The following is a 26,372-nucleotide window of genomic DNA, read 5'->3' as shown; positions in this document are numbered from 1 at the left end:
CAGTGGTGGTCCTGTTGCCTGCATTTAGACTGCCCCATGTGTGTGTCCCCACTATGGGCAGTCCTAGAAGTTCCGCCTTTAGGGGTCCCCACACAGGCCGTTTAGTTCCTGTCCAGCTTAGATCGTGAGATTCCGCTGCTCCCACCAGCTGCTGCCATGGCTAGGCCTTGTCACTGCTCTCCCTCCGTCTCAGTTTTCATTGTAGACACAGATATCACAAATCAAGAATTTTGGGGGAACGTTTTGCTTCCCAGCATTTGTCATCAGTTTGGCTCAATTAAACTCATAAAATTAAATTTAAAGGGATCTTTTTTCTATAAGGCTCTCATTTTAAAGGGTAATGTACTTTTTTCTTTTGAATTTCTTTTTTTTTTGTTTTTAATATATTTTTATTGATTTTTTACAGAGAGAAAGGGAGAGAGATAGAGAGTTAGAAACATCGATGAGAGAGAAACATCGATCAGCTGCCTCCTGCACATCTCCCACTGGGGATGTGCCCGCAACCCAGATACATGCCCTTGACCGGAATCGAACCTGGGACCTTTCAGTTCGCAGGCCGACGCTCTATCCACTGAGCCAAACAGGTTTTGGCTGAATTTCTTAACTAGAATCTTTCGGATACTGGAGAGCCTTTAATTTTTTTTTTTTTTTTTTAAGGCAGGAAGCCCCATTAGTTATTTTGTTCATTTGTTTTTTAATTGATTTTGGAGAGAGAGGAAGGGAGCAGGAGAGGTAGAAACATCTATCAGCTGTCTCCTGCACGTCCCCTACTGGGGATTAAGCCCACAACCCTGGCATATGCCCTGATTGGGATCGAACCAGTGACCTTTTGGTACATGGGATGATGAGCCACACCAGCAGGGCTGTTTTTGTTTGTTTGTTTGTTTGTTTGTTTTAAATATATTTTATTGATTTTTTACAGAGAGGAAGGGAGAAGGATAGAGAGTTAGAAACATCGATGAGAGAGAGACATCGATCAGCTGCCTCCTGCACATCTCCCACTGGGGATGTGCCCGCAACCCAGATACATGCCCTTGACCGGAATCGAACCTGGGACCTTTCAGTTCGCAGGCCGACGCTCTATCCACTGAGCCAAACCGGTTTTGGCTGAATTTCTTAACTAGAATCTTTCGGATACTGGAGAGCCTTTAATTTTTTTTTTTTTTTTTTAAGGCAGGAAGCCCCATTAGTTATTTTGTTCATTTGTTTTTTAATTGATTTTGGAGAGAGAGGAAGGGAGCAGGAGAGGTAGAAACATCTATCAGCTGTCTCCTGCACGTCCCCTACTGGGGATTAAGCCCACAACCCTGGCATATGCCCTGATTGGGATCGAACCAGTGACCTTTTGGTACATGGGATGATGAGCCACACCAGCAGGGCTGTTTTTGTTTGTTTGTTTGTTTGTTTGTTTTAAATATATTTTATTGATTTTTTACAGAGAGGAAGGGAGAAGGATAGAGAGTTAGAAACATCGATGAGAGAGAGACATCGATCAGCTGCCTCCTGCACACCCCCTATTGGGGATGTGCCCGCAACCAAGGTACATGCCCTTGACCGGAATCGAACCCGGGACCCTTCAGTCCGCAGGCTGACACTCTATCCACTGAGCCAAACCGGTTAGGGCAAGGCTGTTTGTTTGTTTTTTGTGTTTTTTTGTTGTTTTTTTAAGGCTGTTTGTTTTTAATCTTCATCCAAAGATATGTTTTTATTAATTTTTAAAGAGAGAGGAAGGGGGAGAGACAGAGAAACATCTATGTAAGAGAGAAATAGCCATCAGTTGCCTCCAGCATGCTCCCTGGACCAGGGATTGAACCCACAACATTGGTATGTGTCCTGACTGGGAAACAAACCTGCAGCCTTTTTCGTGTACAGGCCGAAGCTCCAACCCACTAAGCACCTGGCCAGGGCTAATTTTTTATCCATCAGTGCACATATGAATTATTAGGTAGAATAAAACACCAGATGGTACATGGCAGAATGCTGATAGCAGTTGTGTAGTAAAGCAGTGGAGAGGGCAGAAAGACTGAAAGAGGATGGGAAAAGGTGGTTCTTTGGGTCCAGGAGAGCTGGAGCACTGGCTCACAGCCCTTATCATTTATTTTTGCAAGTCTCCTTTCCTTTTCTCCTCTCCATCCCTGAGGGAGCAGAACCAATACCTTGCCATTCCGTTTTGCTGACAGGTGCTGACATCGCCAACATCTGTAATGAGGCTGCTCTGCACGCTGCACGAGAAGGGCACACATCTGTTCACACGTTTAACTTTGAGTACGCTGTGGAGCGTGTCATTGCAGGTATGAGGCACAAATGCCAAAAGTGAACTCAGGGAGGGTGGGATTGGAGGGAATAGGTCAAGCTTAGATGTCACATGGTGGACCTTATTAGCAAGGAATTATTGGACAAGAGGAAAATACATAAGGTGTTTGTATTTTTTATAATTCAGGGCTTGACACTATGACTTAAAATACTGCAAATTTGCGTAACAGCAGACACTCTTCAAATCTATATATATAAAAGCCTAAGCGACTGTCCAACTGTTTGACCATTTGCCCAGTAGCTATGATGCACAATGACCATCAGGGGGCATACATTCTGACTAGTAGAGGAGGGAGCCCAATTCCTTGCAGAATCGGCCGTGGGTTAGGTTGCTGATGGGACTCTGTTGACCCCAAATCTGCTTCACCTGCAACCTGGACCCAGAGGAGGGAAGAGGGAGCCTGATTCCTCACGGAATCGGCCATGTCTTTGGTTGCTTCTTGGGGGAGGGCAGGAAGAGATTAACCAAAGATCTTATATGCATACTAGAGGCCTGGTACACGGATTTGTGCACTGGTGGGTTCCCTCAGCCTTCCTACGGGGATTGCGTCGAAACTGGCTCTCCAATGTCCCCTGAGGGATCCCAGATTGTGAGAGGGTGCAGGCCAGACTGAGGGACCCCACCGGTGCACGAATCCATGCACCGAGCCTCTAGTAGAAGTATAAAAGGATCTTGCAAACCCAAATGTGAGTGGGGTTCAGCCCATTAGCCATCATGTGGTGCCTGAGAGCCAACTGCAAATGGACAGGCCACTGTGCATGTTGTCAGGGGTCTGCACTGCTGCTGCCCAAGGACAGAGGGAATGAATATCTGCTCAGGGCTGTGCTCTACTGGTCAACTCTGTCTCTGCTATTCCTGTGCTCTGCTTGGGACATGAATGGGAGAGGTGTTTGGGTAGTGAGGGGCTGAGGTGTTTCTGTCAATGCTTAACCATTGCTGCTCAAAGTGGGATCGGTGGACTTCTATGAGGAGAGTAGGACTGAAAATGAGAGAAAGCATCTAGAAGCTTTCATAACTCCATGTGGCAGCATCCAGACATGAGTAGTACATCTTGTCCTTGAACAGGGTTGAGAACAGAAGTACTAGTCCAAGACACTGAGAATTTGAAAAAGGGAAACTGGTCCTTCCTACAGATGTTTGAGAAGCACAGGCTCTGCATGTAGGTAGTGAGCCCTCTGTCGTAGCTGTCCCTACAAGAAGCGTGTTCTGATCACCCTCAGTTTGAGTTAAAATCTAGGACAAATGCCACCAGGTTCTCAGGCTGCAGCTTGGGAAAGAAGCAAACTTGTGTGAATAGAGGGAACTGTAGTTGCTGTTTCTTTCTCTAAATTTGGTTTTGTATAAGCCATTTATTTTTACATGGAAATTGATAAACTTACAGTAATATTATCAAAGTAGGAAAGACCAAAGAAAATACTAATAGAATGCTGTCCCCCACATCCTCCCTCCCCTGTATGCAGTGCTTAGAACAAGAAGAGCTCTCTTGTCCTTACTTCGGTGTGGACTGCCTGAGCTGGAACACATTTGTGTTGAGGTAAAGCCCATCTTGTGGGGCTGTGATATCATGTTTAGAGGCTCATATAATAAGCTCTGGTTGAAATGATTCGTCTGCCACAGCCAGTGCATCTTAGAAAGAATTTACAGCCTTATGGTAAGTGTGGAGGATGATCCTAGTAGCATGATATAATAAATACCCTGAACCTAGAGCTTGCATAAAATGGAAACTTAAGGATGTTTGGAAAATTTGGGACAGTGAATGAAATCTTAGCAATAATTTGAACAGGTGAAAAGTAAGGTAGTTACCAAGATAGGAGGTACTACTAAGGGTGAAAGAACTGTAGAATCACAGAGGCTGCAGTTATCCCTGCTAGCTCTGGGAGAAAAGCCAAAAAAACCTAGAATTTGGAGTGGATCCCATACTAATTCTGTCAGCCCTGCAGCCCCATCCAGGAAGCCTGCAGGAGCTGTTTGAATTATTCCAACATTTATGGAAGTGAGAACAAACATGCCCCCCTCCAACACCTCTCATACCTAATGAGTTTCCCTTTGAATTGAAGTAATAGTTGTGGATGGGGTCAGCTTGGGGCAGAAACACAGAAGGTGACCATCCCATGAGGATCTCACAACAACATGGTAAACAACTTGTAAGGCCGAGCAAGGAAGGTTTCTGCATGCTTACACAGGATTATTCGTGGGCTTAAACTCAGAGTCCTGGGCATTCTTTCAGGGACGGCCAAAAAGAGCAAGATCCTCTCAAAGGAAGAGCAGAAGGTTGTTGCATTTCATGAGTCAGGCCATGCTTTGGTTGGCTGGCTGCTGGAGCACACTGAGGCTGTGATGAAGGTAGGGTGTCGGAGTGTGGGAGCCAGGGAGGGTCTGGGGTCGTGGAGGCTGGGCACCCAACTGGCCCTTGAACAAAGCTGACTTTGGGAGCACCACTAGTTTGTGCTTGGTGAAGAGAAAGCACAGCCTGAGGTTGACCTGGGTGGGAACAGGTGGAAGGTGACTGTGCAGGACCCCTCACCTTGGAATCATAGGGTAGGAAGAGGTCTGACCTCTAAACCAGTTGGGTCCAGTTATGGGCATGACCATTTGAAATCCACATGACTATTTGGGGCATTGCTTTCCATCTATAGTCACTCTTGGAATTAAGAACCGTCAGGTTTACTATCAACTGTAACATATGTGGATCTAATGATTCCGAATTGTAAAAAGAAGTGAGTTGAGTACACTTTTTTAAAAACACTACTCTTCCAGACATTTGTGAGTTAGATGAAAATTTGACAGTTCTCCCAAAATGTGTCGATTTGTGACCTTGAATGACCATTAAGGAAAATGTAAATGTTTGGGATGCAGGTGCCCAGTCTGTAAAGATGAGGGCATGGATTGTAATTGTACCCTCCACCAAAACAAGTGGAGTCACTGGGAGCCTGCACAGCTGGTTTGGTTCCACCAGCAAGGAAAGAGCTACATTGCAGCTCCCTAAGACCCAAACACGGGAACAGTGTAGCACTTACCAGCCTGGTATGTGAGTGGTTAATGTTGGACAATCAGTGATGTTAATTGTAGCAGTGTAGATTGCTTTTTTGTTTTATTATTTTTTATTGATGTGAGAGAGAAACATTGATTTGTTGTTCCACTTATTTATGCATTCATTGGTTGTTTTTTTAAAAATTGATTTCAGAGAGGAAGAGAGAGAGAAATAGAAACATCAGTGATAAGAGGGAATCATTGATTAGCTACCTCCTGCACACCCCACACTAGGGATCGAGCCCACAACCTGGGCATGTGCCCTGACTGGGAATCGAACTGTGACCTCATGGTTCATAGGTCAATCCCTGAGTCATGCCTGGCAGGCGTGTTGATTGCTTCTTGTATGTGCCCTGACTGGGGATCGAACCTGCAATCTTGACATATTGGGACGATGCTCTAAGCAATTGAGGTACCCAGCCGGGGCCACAAAGTAGATTGTTAGTCTGGGAATGTCTGATTATGTCCTTCTGATCAGGCCAGTTCCTTTCATATGCTCATTGGAGGGCTGAGTCTAGTGTTTTGTGACAGAGATAAGTGGATGCAACAGTCACTGAAGTAGGTGATTGGGGCTGGGTCCAGGGTGAGGCAGGTGGGACAGTTACCTATAGTGTGATATTTATGGGACACTAAAATATTCAGCAATCAAGTTAAATATTTTAAGCCTGGCTGGCGTGGCTCAGTGGTTGAGCATCGACATGAACCAGGAGGACATGGTTCGACTCCCGGTCAGGGCACATGCTGGGGTTGCAGGCTCAATCCCCAGTGTGGGGCATGCAGAAGGTAGCCAATCAATGATTCTCTCTCACCTTTGATGTTTTATCTCATAAATATTTTAATGCAATATCAACAAAATAAATATTAATGCAGAAAGATTCACAATGATGCAAATATCACTAAAATGAACTCTTCTCAGAATTTTTGCTTTATTAGATGGCTGGAAGACATAAACTAGTCATAATGAGAAAAACTCCCTCGAGAGCTCATACTTTGCTAGGGAAAGATAAGTTCTCATTGCTGTTTGGTTGTTATTTCCAGCCTTTTTAATTGTAGTTTAATTTAGTGTTGGATTTTAAGTTTCCCCTTTCAATTTTCCGGCTACTGTGAGGTGGTTTTCCTGCTTCGGTAACCCTCAGAAATGACACCTGCAACCCAAGTCTCTCCTTGTTGCTCAGGAGCAGGCCTTGTCCTGCTGGAGCTGTACACACACCTGGTGTTGGCCAGTGAGGAGGCTAAGGCAAGGTTACTTTCCTTGTCCCCCACATAACCTCTTGGTCCCTGCACTTCCTGGTTGCTTCACCTAAGAGCTCCTGTCTTGGCGGTTCTTTACTTCATATATACCTAGTAATGTACAAGGAGACACACCCACAATGTGTGAGTCATTCTCATTAATGATACTAGCTTTTTATAAAAATGGGGATAGTGCAGATTTGCTTAACAGCTTTGAAACCCTCTGATTAAAGATCTCATATTTCTCACCTTCATATTTAAAGCCCACATCCTGCCTGCTAACTCAGGCCACCTGACGTTCTGCAGGTCTCCATTGCACCTCGGACAAACGCTGCACTGGGCTTTGCTCAGATGCTCCCAAGAGATCAGCACCTCTTCACCAAGGAGCAGCTGTTTGAGAGGATGTGCATGGCCCTCGGTGGTCGCGTGTCGGAGGCCATCTCCTTCAATAAGGTCACTACTGGTGAGGAGTTGGCCCTGCAGGGTCTGGAGTTCTTAACAGTGCTTTTACATCCATTATCCCTCTGCATGGGGGGCGGGATAGGGGAAGTATATCTGATGAAAGGATTTGAATAGTAGGTTGCAAATATCCTTTAAATCTCATTAAGTGTGTTTTTGTTTAAAACAATTTTTTAAAAATATATTTTTATTGATTTCAGAGAGGAAAGGAGAGAGAAAAACATCAATGATGAGAGCGAACCATTGATCGGCTGCATCCTGCACACCCCACACTGGGGATCGAGCCCCCATCCTAGGCATGTGCCCTGACTGGGAATGGAACCATGACCCCTTGGTTCATAGGTTGACACTCAACCAATGAGCCACGCTGGCTGGGTTCATTAAGTGTTTTTTAAAGATGAGCTATGGTGAAAGGAGATTTGAAACTAAGCAAGACTTCTAAAATAATTTATTTGTTACAAAAACTTTTACATACATGTAGACTATAAATGCATTTAATTGCCTAATTATTGGTAATTCAAGCAACTTTACTATTCTCAAGCTGTTATTTCACTGGGGTGCCTAGAGAGCAGGCAGCAGACTTTCCCTGCTTGATCCCCGGCATTGGGGTTCAGTGTTGACAAGTGTGCCCTGGGTACACCTGGACTTGTGCTCGAGAACTGCTGGTGAAGCAAATGCAATATGCAACCCACATAGTTTTTTACTTTATTTTTTTTGGGGGGGACAGGCAGAGAGAGAGACATTAATTTGTTGTTCTACTTATTTATACATTGCATTTCTTTTTTTTTTTTTTAACCATAAAGAAAAAATTTATAAAATGGATTTCAACAAAATTAAAAAACGTTTGCACTTTGAGCCCTGGCCGGTGGTGCTCAGTGGGTTGGGGCATCGTCCCATGCACCAAAAGTTTGCAGGTTCGGTCAGGGCACATGCCAGGGCACATGCCAGGGTTGCGGGGCCAAAGTAGGGGATGTGCAGGTGACTGCTGATGTTTCGCTCTCACATCAATATTTCTCTCTTTGCCTCTCCCTTCCTCTCTCTGTTGACCTCTCCAAGACAACTTGATCCAACTTCCTTCTTGAAAACTCCCTTTGTTTAATCTTTGGTGCCACACTCATTTTGATTCTTCAGTCCGAGGTGCAGGGGCTGGAGGTGGTGCTGGGGGTAGGCGATCGCTGGGCCGTGACCAAAGCCATCTAGGCGCTGCTGGGTTGTTCTGGGCAGGGCATTCTAGTCCCGAGTGTGAGGGGCGGGAGGGTGACGGAGCCGGAATGGGGAAAGGAGTGCAGGGTTGGGGAGAGGGGGACAGGGAGGAGGAGGAGGAGGAGGCCGCAGGCTCTGCACCCACCGCTGGCCTCTCGCAGGCTAACGCACCGAACGGGCGGCTGGCGGGCGGGCGGACTGACGGGCACGGGCAGTTCGGCAGTTGCAGGGCACAATCTATACATTGCATTTCATTCATTGGTTGATTTTTTATGTGCCCCAACTGGGGATTAATCCCGCCATTTTGGCATATCGGGATGATGCTCTAACCAACTGAGCCACCTGGCCAGGATCTGAATAATTTTTTGGACAAAAGAGCATTTTTTTTAAGTTTCCGGTCTCTCTCTTAAGGAATAGTAACAGGATACAGTTGTCCCTTGGAGACTCTGCATCTGCTGTCTGGCTGAGGTGTTTGCCAGTGGGGTCCCCAGGATGCCCTGACTCTGCACTCCCAGGAAAACCTTTTCTTGGCCCTATTCTCCAGGAGCACAGGACGACCTGAGGAAGGTTACTCGTATTGCCTACTCCATGGTGAAGCAGTTTGGGATGGCATCGAGCATTGGGCCCATCTCCTTTCCTGAGGCTCAGGAGGGCCTTGCAGGCATTGGTCGGCGCCCCTTCAGCCAGGGCCTCCAACAGATGATGGATCACGTGAGTCCACAGGCCTTGCTGCGTCACCTGTGCTCCATTCAGCCCCACAGTGTGGTAGAGGGCAAGTCTTTGTATTCAGAGGAGGCCTCCCACGGTGCCCTGTCCCTGAGCCTTCACATTGGGGCCTTTCCTCCTGACCTCTGTTGTCTCTCTGAACTGCTTAGTGTGTGTTCGTGGATGAGGACCCCTGTGTGGCTCCTGATGAAACTGTAGATGATGGGAAACTGGGAAGAATATCAAATAAATGCATCAAATGACAGAGCCAGTGCCAATGATCCCTGTGGCCAGCAGGGACATGCTGCATTGTCCAAAGGAGATTGGGCTAGGACAGTGTCCAGCCTGTCCTGGGGTAGCTCTAATTGGCCGGGTGCATGAGCATTTGAGGCAGCTGCAGGCATGGAGGACGGACACAGGGTCCTTGGCCTCTAGGGAGAGGCGGGAGGGCATCTACAGGTGGGAATGGCTGCTGTGGGCAGGCATCCTGAACTAGGACATTCCCAAGGTTGGGACGGGGGCCAGAAACTGTTGGCAGCTGACCTCTCCTGGTCATTGGGATAGACAAAAGGCTGTGTTTCTGAACCTGCACTTCTGTGGTGTACTTTGATGTCAGAACCAGCCTATAGATCAGTGGTTCTCAACCTTGGCTGCTCATTAGAATCACCTGGGAATCTTTTTAAAATCCCGATTTCTGGGCCTCATCCTCCGGAAATTCTGTTTCTTTGTTATGGGGTGGGGCCACAACATTAGTAACAAAGAAACAGAATTTCCGGAGGACAAGGCCCAGAAATCGGGATTTTAAAAAGATTCCCAGGTGATTCTAATGTGCAGCCAAGGTTGAGAACCAATGCTACAGATGATGCTGTGAATAGTGGTCAGCTGTTCTCATTACAGATCTCCTCTCTCATTCACAGGAAGCTCAACTGTTGGTGGCTAAGGCCTACAGGCACACTGAGAAGGTGCTGCAGGACAATCTGGACAAGCTCCAGGCGGTGAGACTTGGTGCATTCTAACCTCCAGGCACCTGTCTGTCTCTTTAGAAGTTGTGTGTGTGGGTGCTGTTACTGCGCTGTGCTGGCATAGCTGGTCATTCTTTTATGGAATACTAGTGGCCCAATACATGAATTCATGCACATTGAAAGGAAATTAATTAGAAGAAATATTTTAATATCGCTATTCGCCCTTTCTCTATAATAGAAGTGTCAACCAAATGAATCAACTTACCCATTTATAGATACAGAATAAACTTGCTTAATTAGGCCTGCTTTCTGATGTAGCTAAACTTTTCCCAGCCCAGTGAAGCAACTTTTCTTTCAGGTAATTGTCAGCAACCCAGCAGTAAATATCAACACGACGCAGATTATTATTGTAGATCACACAGGGAGAACAAATGGTAAAATATTTAACTGCAGCAGTGTTTGACTATATTCTGCACAGTGAGAATACCTGAAGTCATTTTCAAAGTCCACCATTTCTTCTTTTCAGTCGGGTCAAGTTTCTAAGCTTTCTAAATCTCCGTTTTCTGGCTAATGAAAAGAAAATAGGATTCCACCGAGTCTCCTGTCTTCGTACTCCAGAACTTCTGTGAGGATCAAATGAGATGAGGCACGTGAAAATGCTTCACAGACATTTGGTTACAGTGTGAAATGTTTCCACCTGGCTATAAAGCAAGCCGTGTTCCTGGCCTGAAGAAACTGCAAGGAGGCTAGTCGCTAGGAAGTGAAAGCCGGGTGATGCTACATGACATCATTATCCAGACAGTTGGACACTTAGCATATTAGCCTTTTATATAGAGAGATTTCAAATGAACACAGAACTTTTTTTTTTTTATATATATTTTATTGATTTTTTACAGAGAGGAAGGGGGAGGGACAGAGAGTTAGAAACATCGATGAGGGAAAAACATCGATCAGCTGCCTCCTGCACACCCCCTATTGGGGATGTGCCCACAACCAAGGTACATGCCCCTGACCGGAATCGAACCTGGGACCCCTAAGTCCGCAGGCCAGTGCTCTATCCACTGAGCCAAACCAGTCAGGGCAGAACTTTTTTTTTTTTTTTTTTTAAGAGAGAGACAGGTGTGGGAAGAGAGAGACAGAAACATCGATTTGTTGTTCCATTTATTTATGCATTCATTGGTTGATTCTTATATGTGCCCTGACCAGGTATTTAACCCGCAACATTGGCGTATCAGGATGATACTCTAACCAACTGAGCTACCTGGCCAGGGCTCAAATGAACACAGAAATTTAGAAAACAACATACCAAATATGTGTTCCACCCAGGTCAGCTGAAATATAATATTTCCCACTTTTTAACATTTTATTATGAACATGCCAAACCAGTTCTTTCAAAATAGACAGAAGAACATAATAAACTGTCATGTGTCCATTACCCAGTGTCAGCAATTATTAATGTTTGGTCAATTTTGTTTAATCTTTTTCCAACTCAAACTTTTCCTGAAATTTTAAAAATAAAATTTAAAGTTTAGAATAGTTTTATTAGATTTACAGAAAAGTCACAAATGTAGTAGAGAGTTTTATACCCCACACCCAGTTTTTCCAGTTAGTCACATCTTCTATTAATATGTTGCATTTTTCAGAACCTAGTGAGCCAGTATTGATATATTAACTAGATTTCCTTAGCCTTTCCCTATTGTCCTTTTCCTGCAGGGGCACCCTGCTCCACCCCCACATTTACATTTAATCATCATGCCTCCTTGGGCTCCTCTTGGCTGGGACAGTTCCGCACTTTTCTGTTGTTGATGGCCTGCCGTGGCAGTGTTAGGAAATGGGTCTGATGTTCTCACAATGAGACTTGGTGTTGGGTTTGGGGCCATCGCTTGACTTCAGAGGTGAAGTTACTGTGTCCCTATACTTGTGGGCAGCTCTTGGTAGATAGGCTGTTTCGTTAATGTGAGGCACTGCCAGCTTGGCAGTTGTGCCTATTGGGTCTTCCAACTGTTGCCACTTACTAGCAGCACCAGCTTCCCCCGGAGTTGTGGTATTGTGGAATGCCAGGCCTACCCAATCTGCTGAGCCATAAACTTGTTGTTGTTTTTTTAAATATATTTTTATTGATTCCAGAGAGGAAGGGAGAGAGAGAGAAGCATCAATGATGAGAGAGAGAATCATTGATCGGCTACCTCCTGCAAGCCCCCTACTGGGGATTGAGCCTGCAACCTGGGCATGTGCCCTTGGCCGGAATCAAACCTGTGACCCTTCAGTCTGCAGGCCAATGCTCTATCCACCAAGCAACCCAGCTAGGGCCGAGCCATATACTTGTTAACAATGTTCTTGGTGTCACACATGTGCATTGTCACTGCCACTGGGCAGGACCCAGGCTCCCTGTGATGGGCCGAGGATGTCCTGCCTCGGTTTGCACTGTGATCATGATGGACTCACGATTGGTGGGGTGCAGAACTTAGCAATATATTAGAGCAGCCACACAGATTAAGTGGTCACCCAGTTTGGGGATGATAGAAACCAGTCCAGGTGGCTGTGGCAGCATTCCTTGTAGTGGGACTGAGCAGCAGTGATTGAGTGCTGGCACAGAACACTCAGGATTTGTTCAACATGTTTTCCATGATCATATCTAGAGAGGCAGAGGCCCCCCCTTCCCAAACTGTGAAGTCCCCCAACTTATACCTCAGTGCCAGCATTCCTCTCAAGTTCCAGCAAGGATGTTCTGCATTTTAGTCCCCTGCCCCCATACAGACACCCACACCTTGTTTGGTAAAGGAAATCGAAGGTTGCCCAAAATAAGCAGAGATTTGGAAGGGAAGCAGACAATTAATGAGGCTGCAGCTGGCAAATCATCTCCAAGATTGAAACAGGGAGTGATTCTTTGCTTAAGCCGCCTGTGTGTGCTGCTTCCCTGGGAAAGTGGCCTATCTGGGGGCACCCTATTCACAGACACCCCTTTCTGGGAGGGTGAGAGGCCCCCTCTCAGTGCTCTGCTCTCAAAAGGCTCTTGTCTGTGTCCTTGTCCTCCAAGGTTAACACACTGTCCTTTGTTTCCCTTAGCTGGCAAATGCCCTGCTGGAAAAGGAAGTGATAAACTACGAGGACATCGAGGCCCTCATCGGCCCCCCGCCGCACGGGCCCAAGAAGATGATTGCGCCTTTGAGCTGGAGAGACGCCGAGAGGGAGAAGCAAGACACTGGGGAGGAGGAGGCGCCTCAGCAGCCGCCACTTCGAGGGGAGGAGCAGTCTTAGCCCAAATAGCTGGACCTCATTAATTAATGGTGCCCGTGGGGACCCAGGGAGGGTTCTTTACTTAGCTGTCCCCCAAGTTCCTTTTCACTGGAGATTTGAACCTCATCGTCCATCCTGGTCCCTGCTGAAGGCCTTATGAGATCTGTTGGTTTCTGTACCTGTGATTAATAAAGACTGCAGAGGTGATTTAGTTTTGCTTTTGTAGATTTTTTTTTCCCCTGGGGAGGATTGTCAGTGCTTGTTACAGGTGCACATGGAGGAGCTCCCAGGTTTATGACCCAGCAGTCAGGCTCATGCTGGGCTTGTGCAGGGGCTCTTCCAGCTCCTGCGACTTTGTCAGCATGCTAACAGGATCCGCGATGAAAGGACACTCTGAGCCAATGTCCTCATCCGCACTCAATGGGCTTACAGAATAGGGGACAGGCACCAGGCTCTAAAGGATTAAAACACTGCCACCTACTGCCTTGCTGACTGATGCATACGAGGACCTCTCCTCACTGGTCTGATGGGGGATACCTGAGGACTGTTGATACTTTATGATAGAGAACCCAACTTTGTACCATGTGGTCGGCTATAACCCAGAGGGGCTGTTGGGTTTGTCCTTGAACACAGGATAGTGTGTGTTTACTAGTTACAATTTCAGCAATTGAAGAGCCCCTTTTGTAGGAATCTGGGATAAGGGGCCAAGGACACCTCACCACTGCAAGACAGACAAGGGCACTCAGCTCCCGTCTCCCTGGAGGTGTGCAACACGCACTCAGGCGCTCCTACTTGCTACTCTTATCACTTCCCCAATTATGGGTACTTCCTGACAGAATGGTAGTTCTGTTGCTGTTCCCACACTGCGCCGAGGAGATGCCCGCTGAGCTATAGGTGGGCAAATATAGATGTGATTACACACGAGGGGGAACACAAGCTTTTTTTTTTTTCTTTTCTTTTTTTTTTTTAATATACATATTTTTTATTGATTTCAGAGAAGGGAAAGATAGAAACATCAATGATGAGAGAATCATTGATTGGCTACCTCTTGCACGCCCCCCACTGGGGACCGAGCTCACAACCCAGGCATGTGCCCTTGACCAGAATCAAACCCAGGACCCTTCAGTCCACAGGCCAACACTCTATCCACTGAGTCAAACCAGCTAAGGCGACACTTGCCTTTGCCCGTTTCCCAAATTCATTTCCAAAGATCTGCATTAGTCTGGTATCTTTGCCTGAAGGCAGTATTCTTTGTTACCTATAAGGTGGATATGGACAAGCTCATCCCTTGTATTTTATCCATTAAAATGGCCTATGCCTGTATATCCTTCGGGAAGTCATTTGCTGACCCCAGAAGATGCTGATTACCGAGAAATAGGATATAAATGGCATGAATGGGCTGCCTTGCTATAGAAGGGGGCAGGTGCAGCTGGCTTCCCAGCACTTGTTGATATGAATGGGTTCATGGCCCCTTGGCCGGAGGGCAGAGGGTGCTTTGTGCTATGATTAATAGTTGTTTGTTTTGCCGAAACCGGTTTGGCTCAGTGGATAGAGCGTCGGCCTGCGGACTGAAAGGTCCCGGGTTTGATTCCGGTCAAGGGCATGTACCTGGGTTGTGGGCACTTCCCCAGTGGGGGATGTGCAGGAGTCAGCTGATTGATGTTTCTCTCTCATCCATGTTTCTAACTCTCTCTCTCTCTTCCTCTCTGTAAAAAATCAATAAAATATATTTTAAAATAAATAAATAAATAAATAAAATAGTTGTTTGAAGACTGGCCCTCTGGTCAAATTATGTTACCTCCCAATCATGAGAAATGGCAATTGAGAAGAGTGCCAAGAATTAAACCTCTGCTATCTCACTCGGATGATGTTCACACCTCCTTTTATTTCTTTTTTGTTAATTCTCACCCCAGGATATTTTTTCCCATTGATTTTTAGAGAGAGTGGAAGTGGGGCAAAAGGGTTAGGGAGAGAGAGAAAAACATCAATTGGTTACCTTCCAAATGAGCCCCAACCAGGGCTGGGGATCAAACCTGCAACCCAGGTACGTACCCTTGACTGGGAATCAAACCTGAGACCCTTCATTGTGTGGGATGACACTCTAACCACTGAGAGCACCGGCCAGGGCTCACACCTCCTTTAAAGAGGATCCTAGCCCAGCCCTTGTTACTCAGTGGTTGAGTGTTGACCTATGAACCAGGTGGTCATGGTTCAATTCCCAGTCAGGACACATGCCTGGGTTTCTGGCTCAATCTTGGGTGAGGGGTATGTAGGGGCTAGTGGATCAATGATTCTCTCATTAAAAAGAGGATCCTAAAGGTGAAGAGGCTTCAACAGTACATGGTCCCTAGAGCAGTCAGACCAAACCAGGCAACCTGTGTGCCTGATGCTGGGAATGAAACCCTGACCCTCTGCCCTCTGCCCAGCAGAGGCAGTATATCCTGGCCTGATTATAACTTCTGGAACTCTAAGTTAGGCATGAGTTTATCTCCTCATTCTGGAACTCTTTGTCTAAGTTAGGCATGAGTTTATCTCCTCATTGAGATAAACACATGTTCCCTAAATAAACATACACAATTAGAGCCTCAAAAAATCATTAAATAAGAAAAATAATAACTTGTAGTTCTTAAATACAAATTATTCTTCACTCTGATCTAGACTCATAAATAAATGTGGTTTTTTGTTTTTTAAGAATTTTATTTTTTTTTTGAGGTATAATTGACATACATCAGTCTTAGGTGTACAATGTAATGATTCACTATTTGTATATATTGCAAAATGATTGGCACAGTAAGTCAACATCAACACGGTTACAGAATCTTTTTCTTGTGATGAGAACTTTTAAGGTTGACTCTCAGCAACTTTCAAACAAAACATTTATGATTCTGATAATATACTTCCAGTTGTCTTTCGCTGAAGTTAGTGTTTTCTCATATTACAGGAACCTTGGAGTAATCCTCTATCTGATTTATGTGTAGGCCATGATTTTGGAAAGTTGATAGAATGAATGGTGATGAGTTCTGTGATGAAGCAGTGTAACATTATCCAATAAAAATATATTTAATCAATAAAAATATATTTAAACTTTTATTGATTTCAGAGAGGAAGGGGGAGGGAGAGAGAGAGAGAGAGAGAGAAACATCAACAATGAGAGAGATTCATGGATCAGCTGCCTCCACACCCCCTACTGGGGATCAAGCCCCCAACCTGGGCATGTGCCCTTGACTGGAATCGAATCCAGGACCCTTCAGTCCACAGCCCGAAGCTCTATCCACTGAGCCAAACCAGCTTGGGCTATGATACAAATTTTATAAGTAAACCAAGACTGTGTCTGAAAGGGTTACAGAAGCTATTGTTGACTGTCTTAGATTAGATTTCTTTAAGGCTGACCCTCAAAGCACCAGATGGAGGAGGCCAGTCAGGTGCAGGTATGCAATGAGCAGGCACTGCCATGAGTAACTGGGCTCAGTCTTGCAAGGAAATAGTTGGTGTGCAGAGTATACTCTGACACCTCCAAGGGTGTCATATCCAGCAATCTTTGGCCCCCTTAGTTCAGCGGTTCTCAACCTGTTGGTCGCGACCCCTTTGGGGGTTGAATGACCCTTTCACAGGGGTCGCCTAAGACCATCGGAAAACACATATATAATTACATATTGTTTTTGTGATTAATCACTATGCTTTATGTTCAGTTTGTAACAATTAAAATACATCCTGCATATCAGATATTTACATTACGATTCATAACAGTAGCAAAATTAGTTATGAAGTAGCAACGAAAATAATTTTATGGTTGGGGGTCACCACAACATGAGGAACTGTATTAAAGGTTCGCAGCATTAGGAAGGTTGAGAACCACTGCCTTAGTTGAATGCTGCTTCCAGGGGCATTAGCCCTTTTTTGTCCACAGGCTGTGCCAAGGGATGGGCTGTCACTACAGTTAAAGGTAAAACCCTTGAGCTAGCTAAGTCTTTGTATCAGGTTTCCTGCATGACAGTTCCCTTCTTTAACCTTTCCAAATGGGAAAGCTGAGCATGTTTTCTGCAGAACTTTCCTATCAGAACTTTTTTTGGCTCAATTTTGCATACTTTTCAAGTATTCAAGTGTGGAAAATTGGATTCTAGCCCGGCTGGTGTAGCTCAGTGCTTGCCCTATGAAACAGGAAGTCACAGTTAAATTCCCAGGTCAGGGCACATGCTGGGGTTGTGGGCTTGATCCCCAGTTGGAGGCATGCAGGAGACAGCCAATGCATGATTCCCATCATTGATGTTCTGTCTCTCTCCCTCTCCCTTCCTCTCTGAAATCAATAAAAAATATTTAAAAATTAATAAAGAAAAATTGGGTATGTGTAACTTGGTTATGTGCAGTAGACTAAGGTCCTCAAATGATAACTTCACCTTATTAAACCACACTGTATTCTGGGCAGATGACTGCATAAGTCTTGGATGGAGATAGGAATATTTGAGATTACAAAGCAAGGTATCTTGGTCCATGGTGAGCTCACTGAAAGGGGCCTGATAAATTTTAAACACGGCTATCGCCCTTATTCATATTGAACACGTATCTATTAAATGGCACAGTCTGGGTTTGAACTTCCCATGTAGGCTCTGTATTTGTCTGAATAGACTGTTTGTCCATCATCTGTTACACATGTTCTGTCTTCCTGATCATAACGTTGTAATTTCTCAGTGGGTCCCAAACCTGATTTTTCTAACACCCGAGGATATCCCAATAGAGAAGAAAACTTTATCAGCAACCTGTTTTCTCAGTGCAGGGCACAGGCCTCCAAGTTTCTCCTTTTTGTGTCATGATATTCTTAAAATACTAGGTTTTGCTAGGAGGAAGACTGGTAATTGGGGTGAGGTGGGAAAGAAAGAGGGTTACTGGGATGTCAAGGCCTATAGGTAGCAGTAGAGTGTTGAGTGCCCATTCTTGTCCTGGAGAACAGGAGACGCGCAGGGCACAGGATACAGACGTATGCCTGGCTACCTAATGTTTTTGATGATGTTTGTCCCTGTGAAGGAGGCAGTCGGCCATGTGGATTCCTGGTGCCACCACCTGCCGCCCTATTTCAGAGAAGTTACCCGATCCTTCCGCGGAACAGAGGAAGTTGTACGATTAAATGCATGTGAAGTAGTGGCTTCCCCGCTTACAGCAACCGCCTTAGGTGTTGGGGAAACGAAGCGAGTCCCGTAAGAGTGGAAGCTGGAAAGGCTCGGTGCTGCCAGGAGTTCGCAGAACGCACGCAGCCGTCGCTGTCTTCCGGCGTGGGTTACGCGCCAAGATCCTCCAGGGGCCGCGAGGGCGACTGGGAGTGTGCTGACATCACTTCCGTATTCCTGGCTCTGATTGGTTAGAACGCGCCATCGCTTCTGATTGGCCGGGCCCACTGCCATCCCAGGATGCTTTGCGGCGCCACTTTCTTTCTGCCGGGCGTTCTCCTTCGGAGAAGGTGGGTTCGTGTAAAGCCACTGCTGGGGGAGGCCATCGGTTGCCATCGGGCTCCATCCGCCGTCATCGGCGTAGGGCCACGCCACAGGCGGCGTCGGGCTGTAGCCCGGTTCTGTGGGCGCGCCGTCCGCCCGGAGCTCGGGCCCTGACTCGCTTTTCTCCGTAGGCCCGTAGGCAGCAGCCATGGCGCCCAGCCGAAATGGCATGATCCTAAAGCCCCACTTCCACAAGGACTGGCAGCGGCGCGTTGCCACGTGGTTTAACCAGCCGGCGCGGAAGATCCGCAGGTGAGGAGCGCACAGCCAGGTGACAGTGTCCGATGTCGCTGTAGCCCTTAGGGTGCAAGCGCTCTTGAACCCTTTAACCATGTGGTAACCGCGCGGCTCCTGCAGTTCCCCGTTAGAGCCGACGTTGTAATGATGTGATTGAGGGCGACTTGGGGTCGCAGGTGGGCGGCGTGGTCTGCGTTTCCGCGGCCCTGCGTCCCCGCTGTGGTGCGGGATAGCCGACGCCCACGTGGGAAGATGGGCCTTCGGGTGAGGTAACTGCCGCCTGGCTTCTGTCTGCTCAGGCGCAAAGCCCGGCAAGCCAAAGCGCGCCGCATCGCCCCGCGCCCTGCGTCCGGGCCCATCCGACCCATCGTGAGGTGCCCCACCGTGAGGTACCACACCAAAGTGCGAGCCGGCAGGGGCTTCAGCTTGGAAGAGTTGCGGGTGAGTATCCGGAAAAACGCTTATTAGAGACGAATAAGGTTTGCCGCCTGGGCTCACAGTCACATGATGACATTCTCCGGAATCGCTGTACTTCCTTGATGAAAGTACACTTGAACCCTTTTCCATCTGACGACTGAGCCCTTCCATTAGGGTGGGGAGGTTAGAGACTTCTTGGGACTTCACCTGTGTCTGTCTCCGCGGGCAGGTGGCCGGCATCCACAAAAAGGTGGCCCGGACCATTGGGATCTCGGTGGATCCCAGGCGGCGGAACAAGTCCACGGAGTCCCTGCAGGCCAACGTGCAGCGGCTGAAGGAGTACCGCTCCAAGCTCATCCTCTTCCCCAGGAAGCCGTCGGCCCCCAAGAAGGGAGACAGTTCTGTGAGTACAGCCCCGGCTCCTGGGGGGGGCGGTGAGGGTTGAGGGAGGGTCTCTGAGAGACCGGCAGGGGGTGTACGTGGTGTCTCCCTGGGTCCAGCTGTGGTGAAAAGGAAAATACTTGCTTATATCCCTTTTGTCCCCCAAAACTTGGCCTTCATGTTTGGGTGGTAAAGAATTGTTAAATGAGAAGAAAGATCTAAGAATTCCCAAATTAACCCATCAGAACTGCCAGATTCACTCATGTTCCTCAAACATGAGCTTTTCTTTGTTTGTGGTAATAGCAAAAGCTGTTTGATTGGGAGGCTTTTTTACATTGGAAATGTTTTGCTATAAAGTGCTTTATAAATAGCACAGATGTTTCTACAGAAAGATGTTTTTGGTTTTTTTCCAATTTTTTGTGTTTTAGAGGGGGCGGGGGGAGGCATCTATGTGCCAGAGACACATGCATTGGTTGCCTCCCACATGCTCCTGACCAGCAGGGCCAGCATCAAACCTGTTTGGGCCGATGCTTTTACCACTGAGCCACATCAACGAGGGCCATTAGTTGATTCTTGTATGTTCCCTGACTGACTATTTAACCTGCAAACCTGGTGTGTCAGGAAGGACACTAACCACACGAGCTATCTGGTCAGGATTCTAGAAAAAAGTTAAGTGTCCTTTCAAATGGGCTTCCAGGGAATTGTGTTGGGAGTTGCTTTATGCTCTAGTTGACAGTTTGCTCTGCCTGCATCTCTGGTACAGACATAGGTGCTCTTGTATGTGCCTGTATCTGTCAGATCAGGAATTCAGTGAAATGCCATTACTTGGCATAGTCACCCAGGGAGAGGTCTAGGGCTGGCTTGGAGCCCTTAGAGAAATGAGCTGAGCCCAATTGATTCTCACTTCTCAAACAGGCTGAAGAACTCAAATTGGCCACCCAGCTGACCGGACCAGTCATGCCCATACGGAATGTAAGTGAAGGTGTTGGGATGATGCTCAAGTGACTGTTTCTTGGGGTGGGAATTGGGTTAAGGGAGTGAAAGGTGGCAAGAGCATCTTGCATCCTCCCCTTTTATTGTTGACAGTATCACAGATATTCCCCAGTTTCTCATCCACCCCCTTGAGCATCCTGCATTGTTAACAGATGGACTCCTTGAGGAGGGGGGGGGGGCTTGTCTTCTCTTTGAGGAAACTTTGGACACCCACACTTTTCATCCTTCCATGTTGGGTTCATTTTCCCTCCTTGCTGTTTGGAAAGCTCATGGTGCATTTGATGATTTTGTAAACTGCCCATCAAGTGACTGGCCCCTTAAGGTTCCTCTGGAAAAGAGGAGGTGGGCCCAAGCCTTCCTTCACTCAGATCTTTGTGTCCAAGCACAGCACCTTACCCATCCTTCATGTCTAAGGAGGTTGCTTCTGCCTCTACTCTGAGTTTGGGTCCTTTTCTAAATCTAGAGGATATCTTCCTTGGTGGCCTCCTTCTAAGATCTCTCCAGGTTCTAATAACATTTGGGTTCTGAGCCTTGTCACAGGCCTTACTGTAAGCGAGAGTTTGACCTCCTGTGCTCCTTCTAGGTCTACAAGAAGGAGAAAGCCAGGGTCATCACAGAGGAGGAGAAGAACTTCAAGGCTTTTGCCAGTCTTCGCATGGCCCGTGCCAATGCCCGGCTCTTTGGCATCCGGGCAAAAAGAGCCAAAGAAGCTGCAGAACAGGATGTTGAAAAGAAAAAATAAAGTGCTGTTGGCAACTTGTGATAAATCTGCAGTCTCCATGTCTCAGTCTGTATAAGGGATGGGTGCGGGGCCTTTTTTCCTTAGGGGATCCTGAGGGCTGGGCGGGGGATTAGGGTGTTCTTATAAGGCAGCCCAGATGCTGGGTTGAATCCTACTTCTTGTATTTTAGGATTACTGTTTGATCAATTGATTGAATAATTTAATCTGTGACAAGATTACAAATCTAATTTTCAAGTTGAGCTTCCTTTTTTGTTGATTAAACCAGTAGTTCCCAGTTATTTTAGCATCTCTGGGCTTGTCTGCATCCCTGCTGTGCTGAGTAGCAGCAGCAGACTTGTAGGCTTGCATGCTTTGGTGCAGAAGATAATCCTCTGGTTGTCCCTGCTTGGCTGAGAAGTGGCAGTCAGGGAATTCCACTGCTCACCCCAGAGGGAGGTTGGAGCCCAGCCAAGTGTTCCCTTTGTGGGCAAAATGGTACCCAGAGAGTGTTTTCTCTACAAGTGAGATGCTCAGTTAAGGCCCCATTCTTGTACCTGTAGACTTTTAGCATCTAAAATTAACAGTTTATAAGATGGCTGATTTCAATGGAAATTGTGTCAGACATAAAGGTCAGCTAAGGTGGAGGAGGTATGGGAATTTGAGCCTAAGGTGTGTCCCAACAATCCCCATGTGGAGGGACTGCCTCTGAAGGGCCTGCTGGCACCTGTTCTGTGTTACTTTGTGCTTGGGGCCTAGTGAGGAGTTGGAATCCAACTTCTAGATGGCTCTGTTCTGCCAGAGCCCTGGCTGTGGTCTTTGCAGGTTTGAAGCACGGGGATGTGCAAGGCATAGGTCCCACTCCACTGCACTAGCACCCGAGTTCTGTCTTGGTGGTTGAAGGGAAGAAACACCTGCCTCTCAGACAATAGCTTCCGCCTTCAGTCACATGTACACGCCTGTCCACCTTCCACCCTTGTGCCACCAGCTGTACTCCACAGAAAAGGGTCTTAGTTCTCAGAGGAGTCCCAGTGCGTGCAGAGCCAGTGAGCCAAGTAAATGCTTAGCAAAGGCTTCGGTGGGGAATACATGCTTTAGGGCCCTGTTACAAGGGCCCTTTGTCTAAATTTCTGAGTAATCTGGCCATGCCCAGTAATGGTGGCAGCATTACAGTCTCATGCTGAATAAGCTGCTTCTCTGGGCCCTTTTCCTCCCTGTTCGGTAAGCAGGTAAGCTAGATGTGCCACCTGCTGAAGCTAGGCAGATGGACTTTGAAAGGTGGTGCTTTGAGGGTCAGCCTCAAAGAAATCTAAGTCAACAATAGCTTCTGTAACCCTTTCAGACAGTCTTGGTTTATTTTTAAAATTAGTATCATAGCCCTAGCTGGTTTGGCTCAGTAGATAGAGCATCGTCCTGTAGACTGAAGGGTCCCGGGTTTGATTCCGGTCAAGGGCACATGCCCAGGTTAGGGGCTTGATCCCCAGTAGGGGGCGTGGAGGCAGCTTGATACAAAAGGTATATTTTATATATTTTTGCCATAATGAAACATCTCTCTCATCCTTGATGTTTCTCTCCCTCCCCCTTCCTCTCTGAAATCAATAAAAGTTTAAGTACAAAAAAAAGAAAAAAACATCGAAAAAAGAAAAAAAGTTTAAGTATATTTTTATTGATTAAATATATTTTTATTGGATAATGTTACACTGCATCACAGAACTCATCACCATTCATTCTATCAACTTTCCAAAATTATGGCCTACACATAAATCAGATAGAGGCTTGCTCAAAGGTTCCTGTAATATGAGAAAACACTAACTTCAGTGAAAGACAACTGGAAGTATATTATCATAACTAGGGGCCCGGTGCACGAAATTCGTGCACTGGGTGTGAGTGTGGGGGGAGTGTCCCTCAGCCCAGCCTGCCCCCTCTCACATACTGGGAGCCCTCAGGCGTTGACCCCCATCACCCTCCAATCGCAGGATCGGCCCCTTGCCTAGGCCTGACGCCTCTGGCCTAGGCGTCCGGCCCGGGCAGCGGGGGGCGCCGCGATCGCGCGGGCTCCGCCCCTGCCCCTGCAGGACGCCTCTGGCTGAGGCGTCCAGCCCGGGCAGCGGGGCGCCACAGCTGCAGCAGCCCCGCGATCGTGGGCTCCGCTTTAGGCCCAGGCAAGGGACCCCTAGCTCCTGGGACTGCCAGCTTCGACCGTGCCCACCTCCCATCGCTGGCTCCACCCCTACTTCCTGCTATCACTGGCCAGGGTGGAAAAGGCACCTGATTCTCTGATCATGGCTGGGGGGCAGGGCAAAGGCGGCCCCAGCTCTTAGCTCTCCCCTGGGTTTCCAATCACTATCAGTGGCAGGGGGCTTCTTCCTGCTTTCCCTTTTGCCTCCCTGCATTGTGCCTACATATGCAAATTAACCGGCATCTTGTTGGCAGTTAACTGCCAATCTTAGTTGGCAGTTAACTGCCAATCTTAGTTGGCAGTTAATTTGCATATAACCCTCATTAGCCAATGAAAAGGGTATCGTCGTACGCCAATTACCATTTTTCTCTTTTATTAGTGTAGATCATAAATGTTTTGTTTAAAAGTTGCTGAGAGTCAACCTTAAAAGTTCTCATCACAAGAGAAAAGATTCTGTAACTAGGCTGGTGAGGGCAGCAGCAGTGGCTGGAGCCTCTCCCGCCTCCACAGCAGTGCTAAGGATGTGTGACTGACAGTTTAGGCCAGCTCCCAGCGGGGAGTAGGGGGCTGTCAGTCAGACATCCCCCAAGGGCTCCAGGACTGTAAGAGGGTGCAGGCCGGGCTGAGGGGAGCCCCCCCCCCCCCCCAGTGCACAAATCTCGTGTACCAGGCCTCTAGTATACATACCATGAAATACTTTCTGGCTTTAAATAGGAAGAACATTCCAACACATGCTACACCATGAACTGGTTTTAAGGACAGCATGCTAAGTGAAATAAGCCAATGACAAAAGGACAAATATTCTATGATTCCATTTATGTAAAGTAGTTAGCCAAAATCATAAGGGTCAGAGAACACAATAATGGTTATTAAAGGTTGGAGGAGAAGAGCTTGGGGAGTTATTTAATGGGTATAGATCAGGGGTGGGCAACCTTTTTGTGAGTGCGTGCCAAAACCAGCAAAATCTCTGACTCAAAATTCTGCGTGCCAACCCTAATTTTTTGAGAACATGTTACGCCTACTTGATATCTCTTAAGGTGTACGTATGTGAAGAACCTTGAAGAAATAATAAAATTCATTCGAGCAACAAAAACACAGTATATGATGATGAAAAATACCTTTTTAAAAATATATTTTATTGGTTTTTTACAGAGAGGAAGGGAGAGGGATAGAGCGTTAGAAACATCTATGAGAGAGAAACATCAATCAGCTGCTTCCTGCACACCCCCTACTGGGGATGTGCTGCAACCAAGGTACATGCCCTTGACTGGAATTGAACCTGGGACCTTTCAGTCCGCAGGCCGATGTTCTATCCACTGAGCCAAACCAGTTAGGGCAATACATTTATTTTTTAATGTACACTGATAGTCCCACAGAAAACTTTATGACTCTGTTTGATATTATCAGTGGGACTTTTGCTGCTGCATCACTGATGACAGAGATTTTACATCAGGTTTATATTTCGTGACCTTCAGAGATATGCACGAACTACTACTTTCATCCGTCAGGCTACTCCTATTATGAGACTTAACAAAATTCATCACTGAGAACAAAGATTCACAAGCGCATGTGGATGAAAACATGAAGAGTAACGCTGTTGCAAAGTTTTTTAAACAGAAAAAATTTTCTGGAATGGCATTCCAAGTCCTCAATAGTTTGTTTTCAACACTATTGAAATTGCTCTTCCCCTCTCTCGTCAATCCATGTCTATGGTCTTTAAGATAACTTGTTATGTAAAATTATTTATTTATCTAAGATGCACCTACACTGAATTTATCTGAAAAATAAAAAAGTTGGTATTAAGAAAAAAATTGTAAATGGAAGATTATAAGACAGGGTTTCGCGTGCCAGCAAAAGTTACTGGCGTGCCATGTCTGGCATGCGTGCCAGGGGTTGCCCACCCCTGGTATAGAGTTTAAGTTTTACTAGATGAAAAGAGTTTATGTAAATGTACTTAACACTACTGAACTGTACATTAAAAATAGTTTTAAAGGTATATTTTATATATTTTTGCCATAATGAAAAAACAGGTGTATAACCTGCATGAGTAATAGGTTACTGCACACACACCAATATCCCCACTTCAAAGATGCAACCTCCTCCTCAACCCTCTGCAATGGAGTTCACTCAGCCCCAGCTGCCCACCCCACAGCCTTGGACAGGCCCTGGGGGGGAAGTGGGTGTCCAGAAGTTTATATCACGCCCCACAGTCCCCCACGCTAGCCTGGGAGGGAAGGCCTATGTTTCCAAGTCTCACCCTCCAAGTTTGCTTTAACTTGGCTTCTTAATGGCCGGGTGACCAGGGAGTCTTTTATACCTACGCCTTTGACGCCCCTTTAAGGGTACAATTTAATGTCTTTTAGCAAATTTAAGGGTTGTGCAATCCTCACCACAGTCCAGTTTTAGAACATTTTCACCACCCCACTTAGCCTTTCTAAGGCCCGGGATCTTCATCTATAAATGGAGATAACACGAGCAGAGTGAAAGGTTTGGAGTGGGCTGGGATTGCGCACCTATGACATGAGGCCATAATGTATCAAAAAAAGATTTTATTCCGACCACATGCGTGCAGGTGGGCTGAGACCGAGAAAAGCATCAGCGAAGAGAGGAGGGAGAGATAGGTTTTTATTAACTTTGGCTGGCTGCAAGCCGCTCTGCTGACGTAAGGGTCTGGTCTGTCCTTGGTTTCTCCCAGGCCAGGTGTCTTCTGGTTATCTGAGCTATGCTGTGCTTAAGGCTGCAAGCTTTCTGCAAGGTATCTGCAAAGCACAGTAAGTCTTTTTCTGCCCCGTTTTATTCTCTTTAACCCTTCCACTTAGCACGC

General features: G+C 46.7%; 2 protein-coding genes and 1 non-coding gene across 11 annotated transcripts in view; all 3 read left to right on the top strand.

Moving 5' to 3' along the window:
• Positions 1–13,347, top strand: part of SPG7 (SPG7 matrix AAA peptidase subunit, paraplegin) — a 45,110-nt gene extending 31,763 nt beyond the window's left edge. The window contains exons 12-17 of one of the 9 annotated variants that reach the window (XM_059667033.1): positions 2,181–2,291; positions 4,542–4,657; positions 6,881–7,037; positions 8,781–8,947; positions 9,859–9,936; positions 12,970–13,347. In XM_059667033.1, the coding sequence (XP_059523016.1) occupies positions 2,181–2,291; positions 4,542–4,657; positions 6,881–7,037; positions 8,781–8,947; positions 9,859–9,936; positions 12,970–13,161 (821 nt within the window). In that variant the 3' untranslated portion in view covers positions 13,162–13,347. Of the gene's footprint in view, positions 1–2,180; positions 2,292–4,541; positions 4,658–6,837; positions 7,038–8,780; positions 8,948–9,858; positions 9,937–12,969 lie in introns of those variants that run through there. The other 8 variants (XM_059667035.1, XM_059667034.1, XR_009448851.1 and 5 more) reach the window with 8 other exon arrangements.
• A 5,252-nt stretch (positions 13,348–18,599) lies between these two features.
• On the top strand, positions 18,600–21,418 carry RPL13 (ribosomal protein L13). Its single transcript, XM_059667020.1, has 5 exons — positions 18,600–18,875; positions 19,160–19,301; positions 19,507–19,680; positions 20,574–20,630; positions 21,235–21,418. Exons 1-5 carry the CDS (start codon positions 18,772–18,774, stop codon positions 21,391–21,393), a joined length of 636 nt encoding a protein of 211 aa, XP_059523003.1. The 5' UTR covers positions 18,600–18,771; the 3' UTR covers positions 21,394–21,418.
• LOC132217677 (small nucleolar RNA MBII-202) lies at positions 19,366–19,449 on the top strand. Its single transcript, XR_009448954.1, has one exon. It is a non-coding gene; the product is annotated as a small nucleolar RNA MBII-202 (small nucleolar RNA).
• Positions 21,419–26,372: the final 4,954 nt, after the last annotated feature.

This window comes from Myotis daubentonii, chromosome 15, assembly GCF_963259705.1.
Source record: "Myotis daubentonii chromosome 15, mMyoDau2.1, whole genome shotgun sequence".
Taxonomy (NCBI): Eukaryota; Metazoa; Chordata; class Mammalia; order Chiroptera; family Vespertilionidae; genus Myotis; species Myotis daubentonii.
The sequence above is the reverse complement of the archived record's forward strand: the minus strand, read 5'-3'. Positions and strand labels throughout refer to the sequence as shown.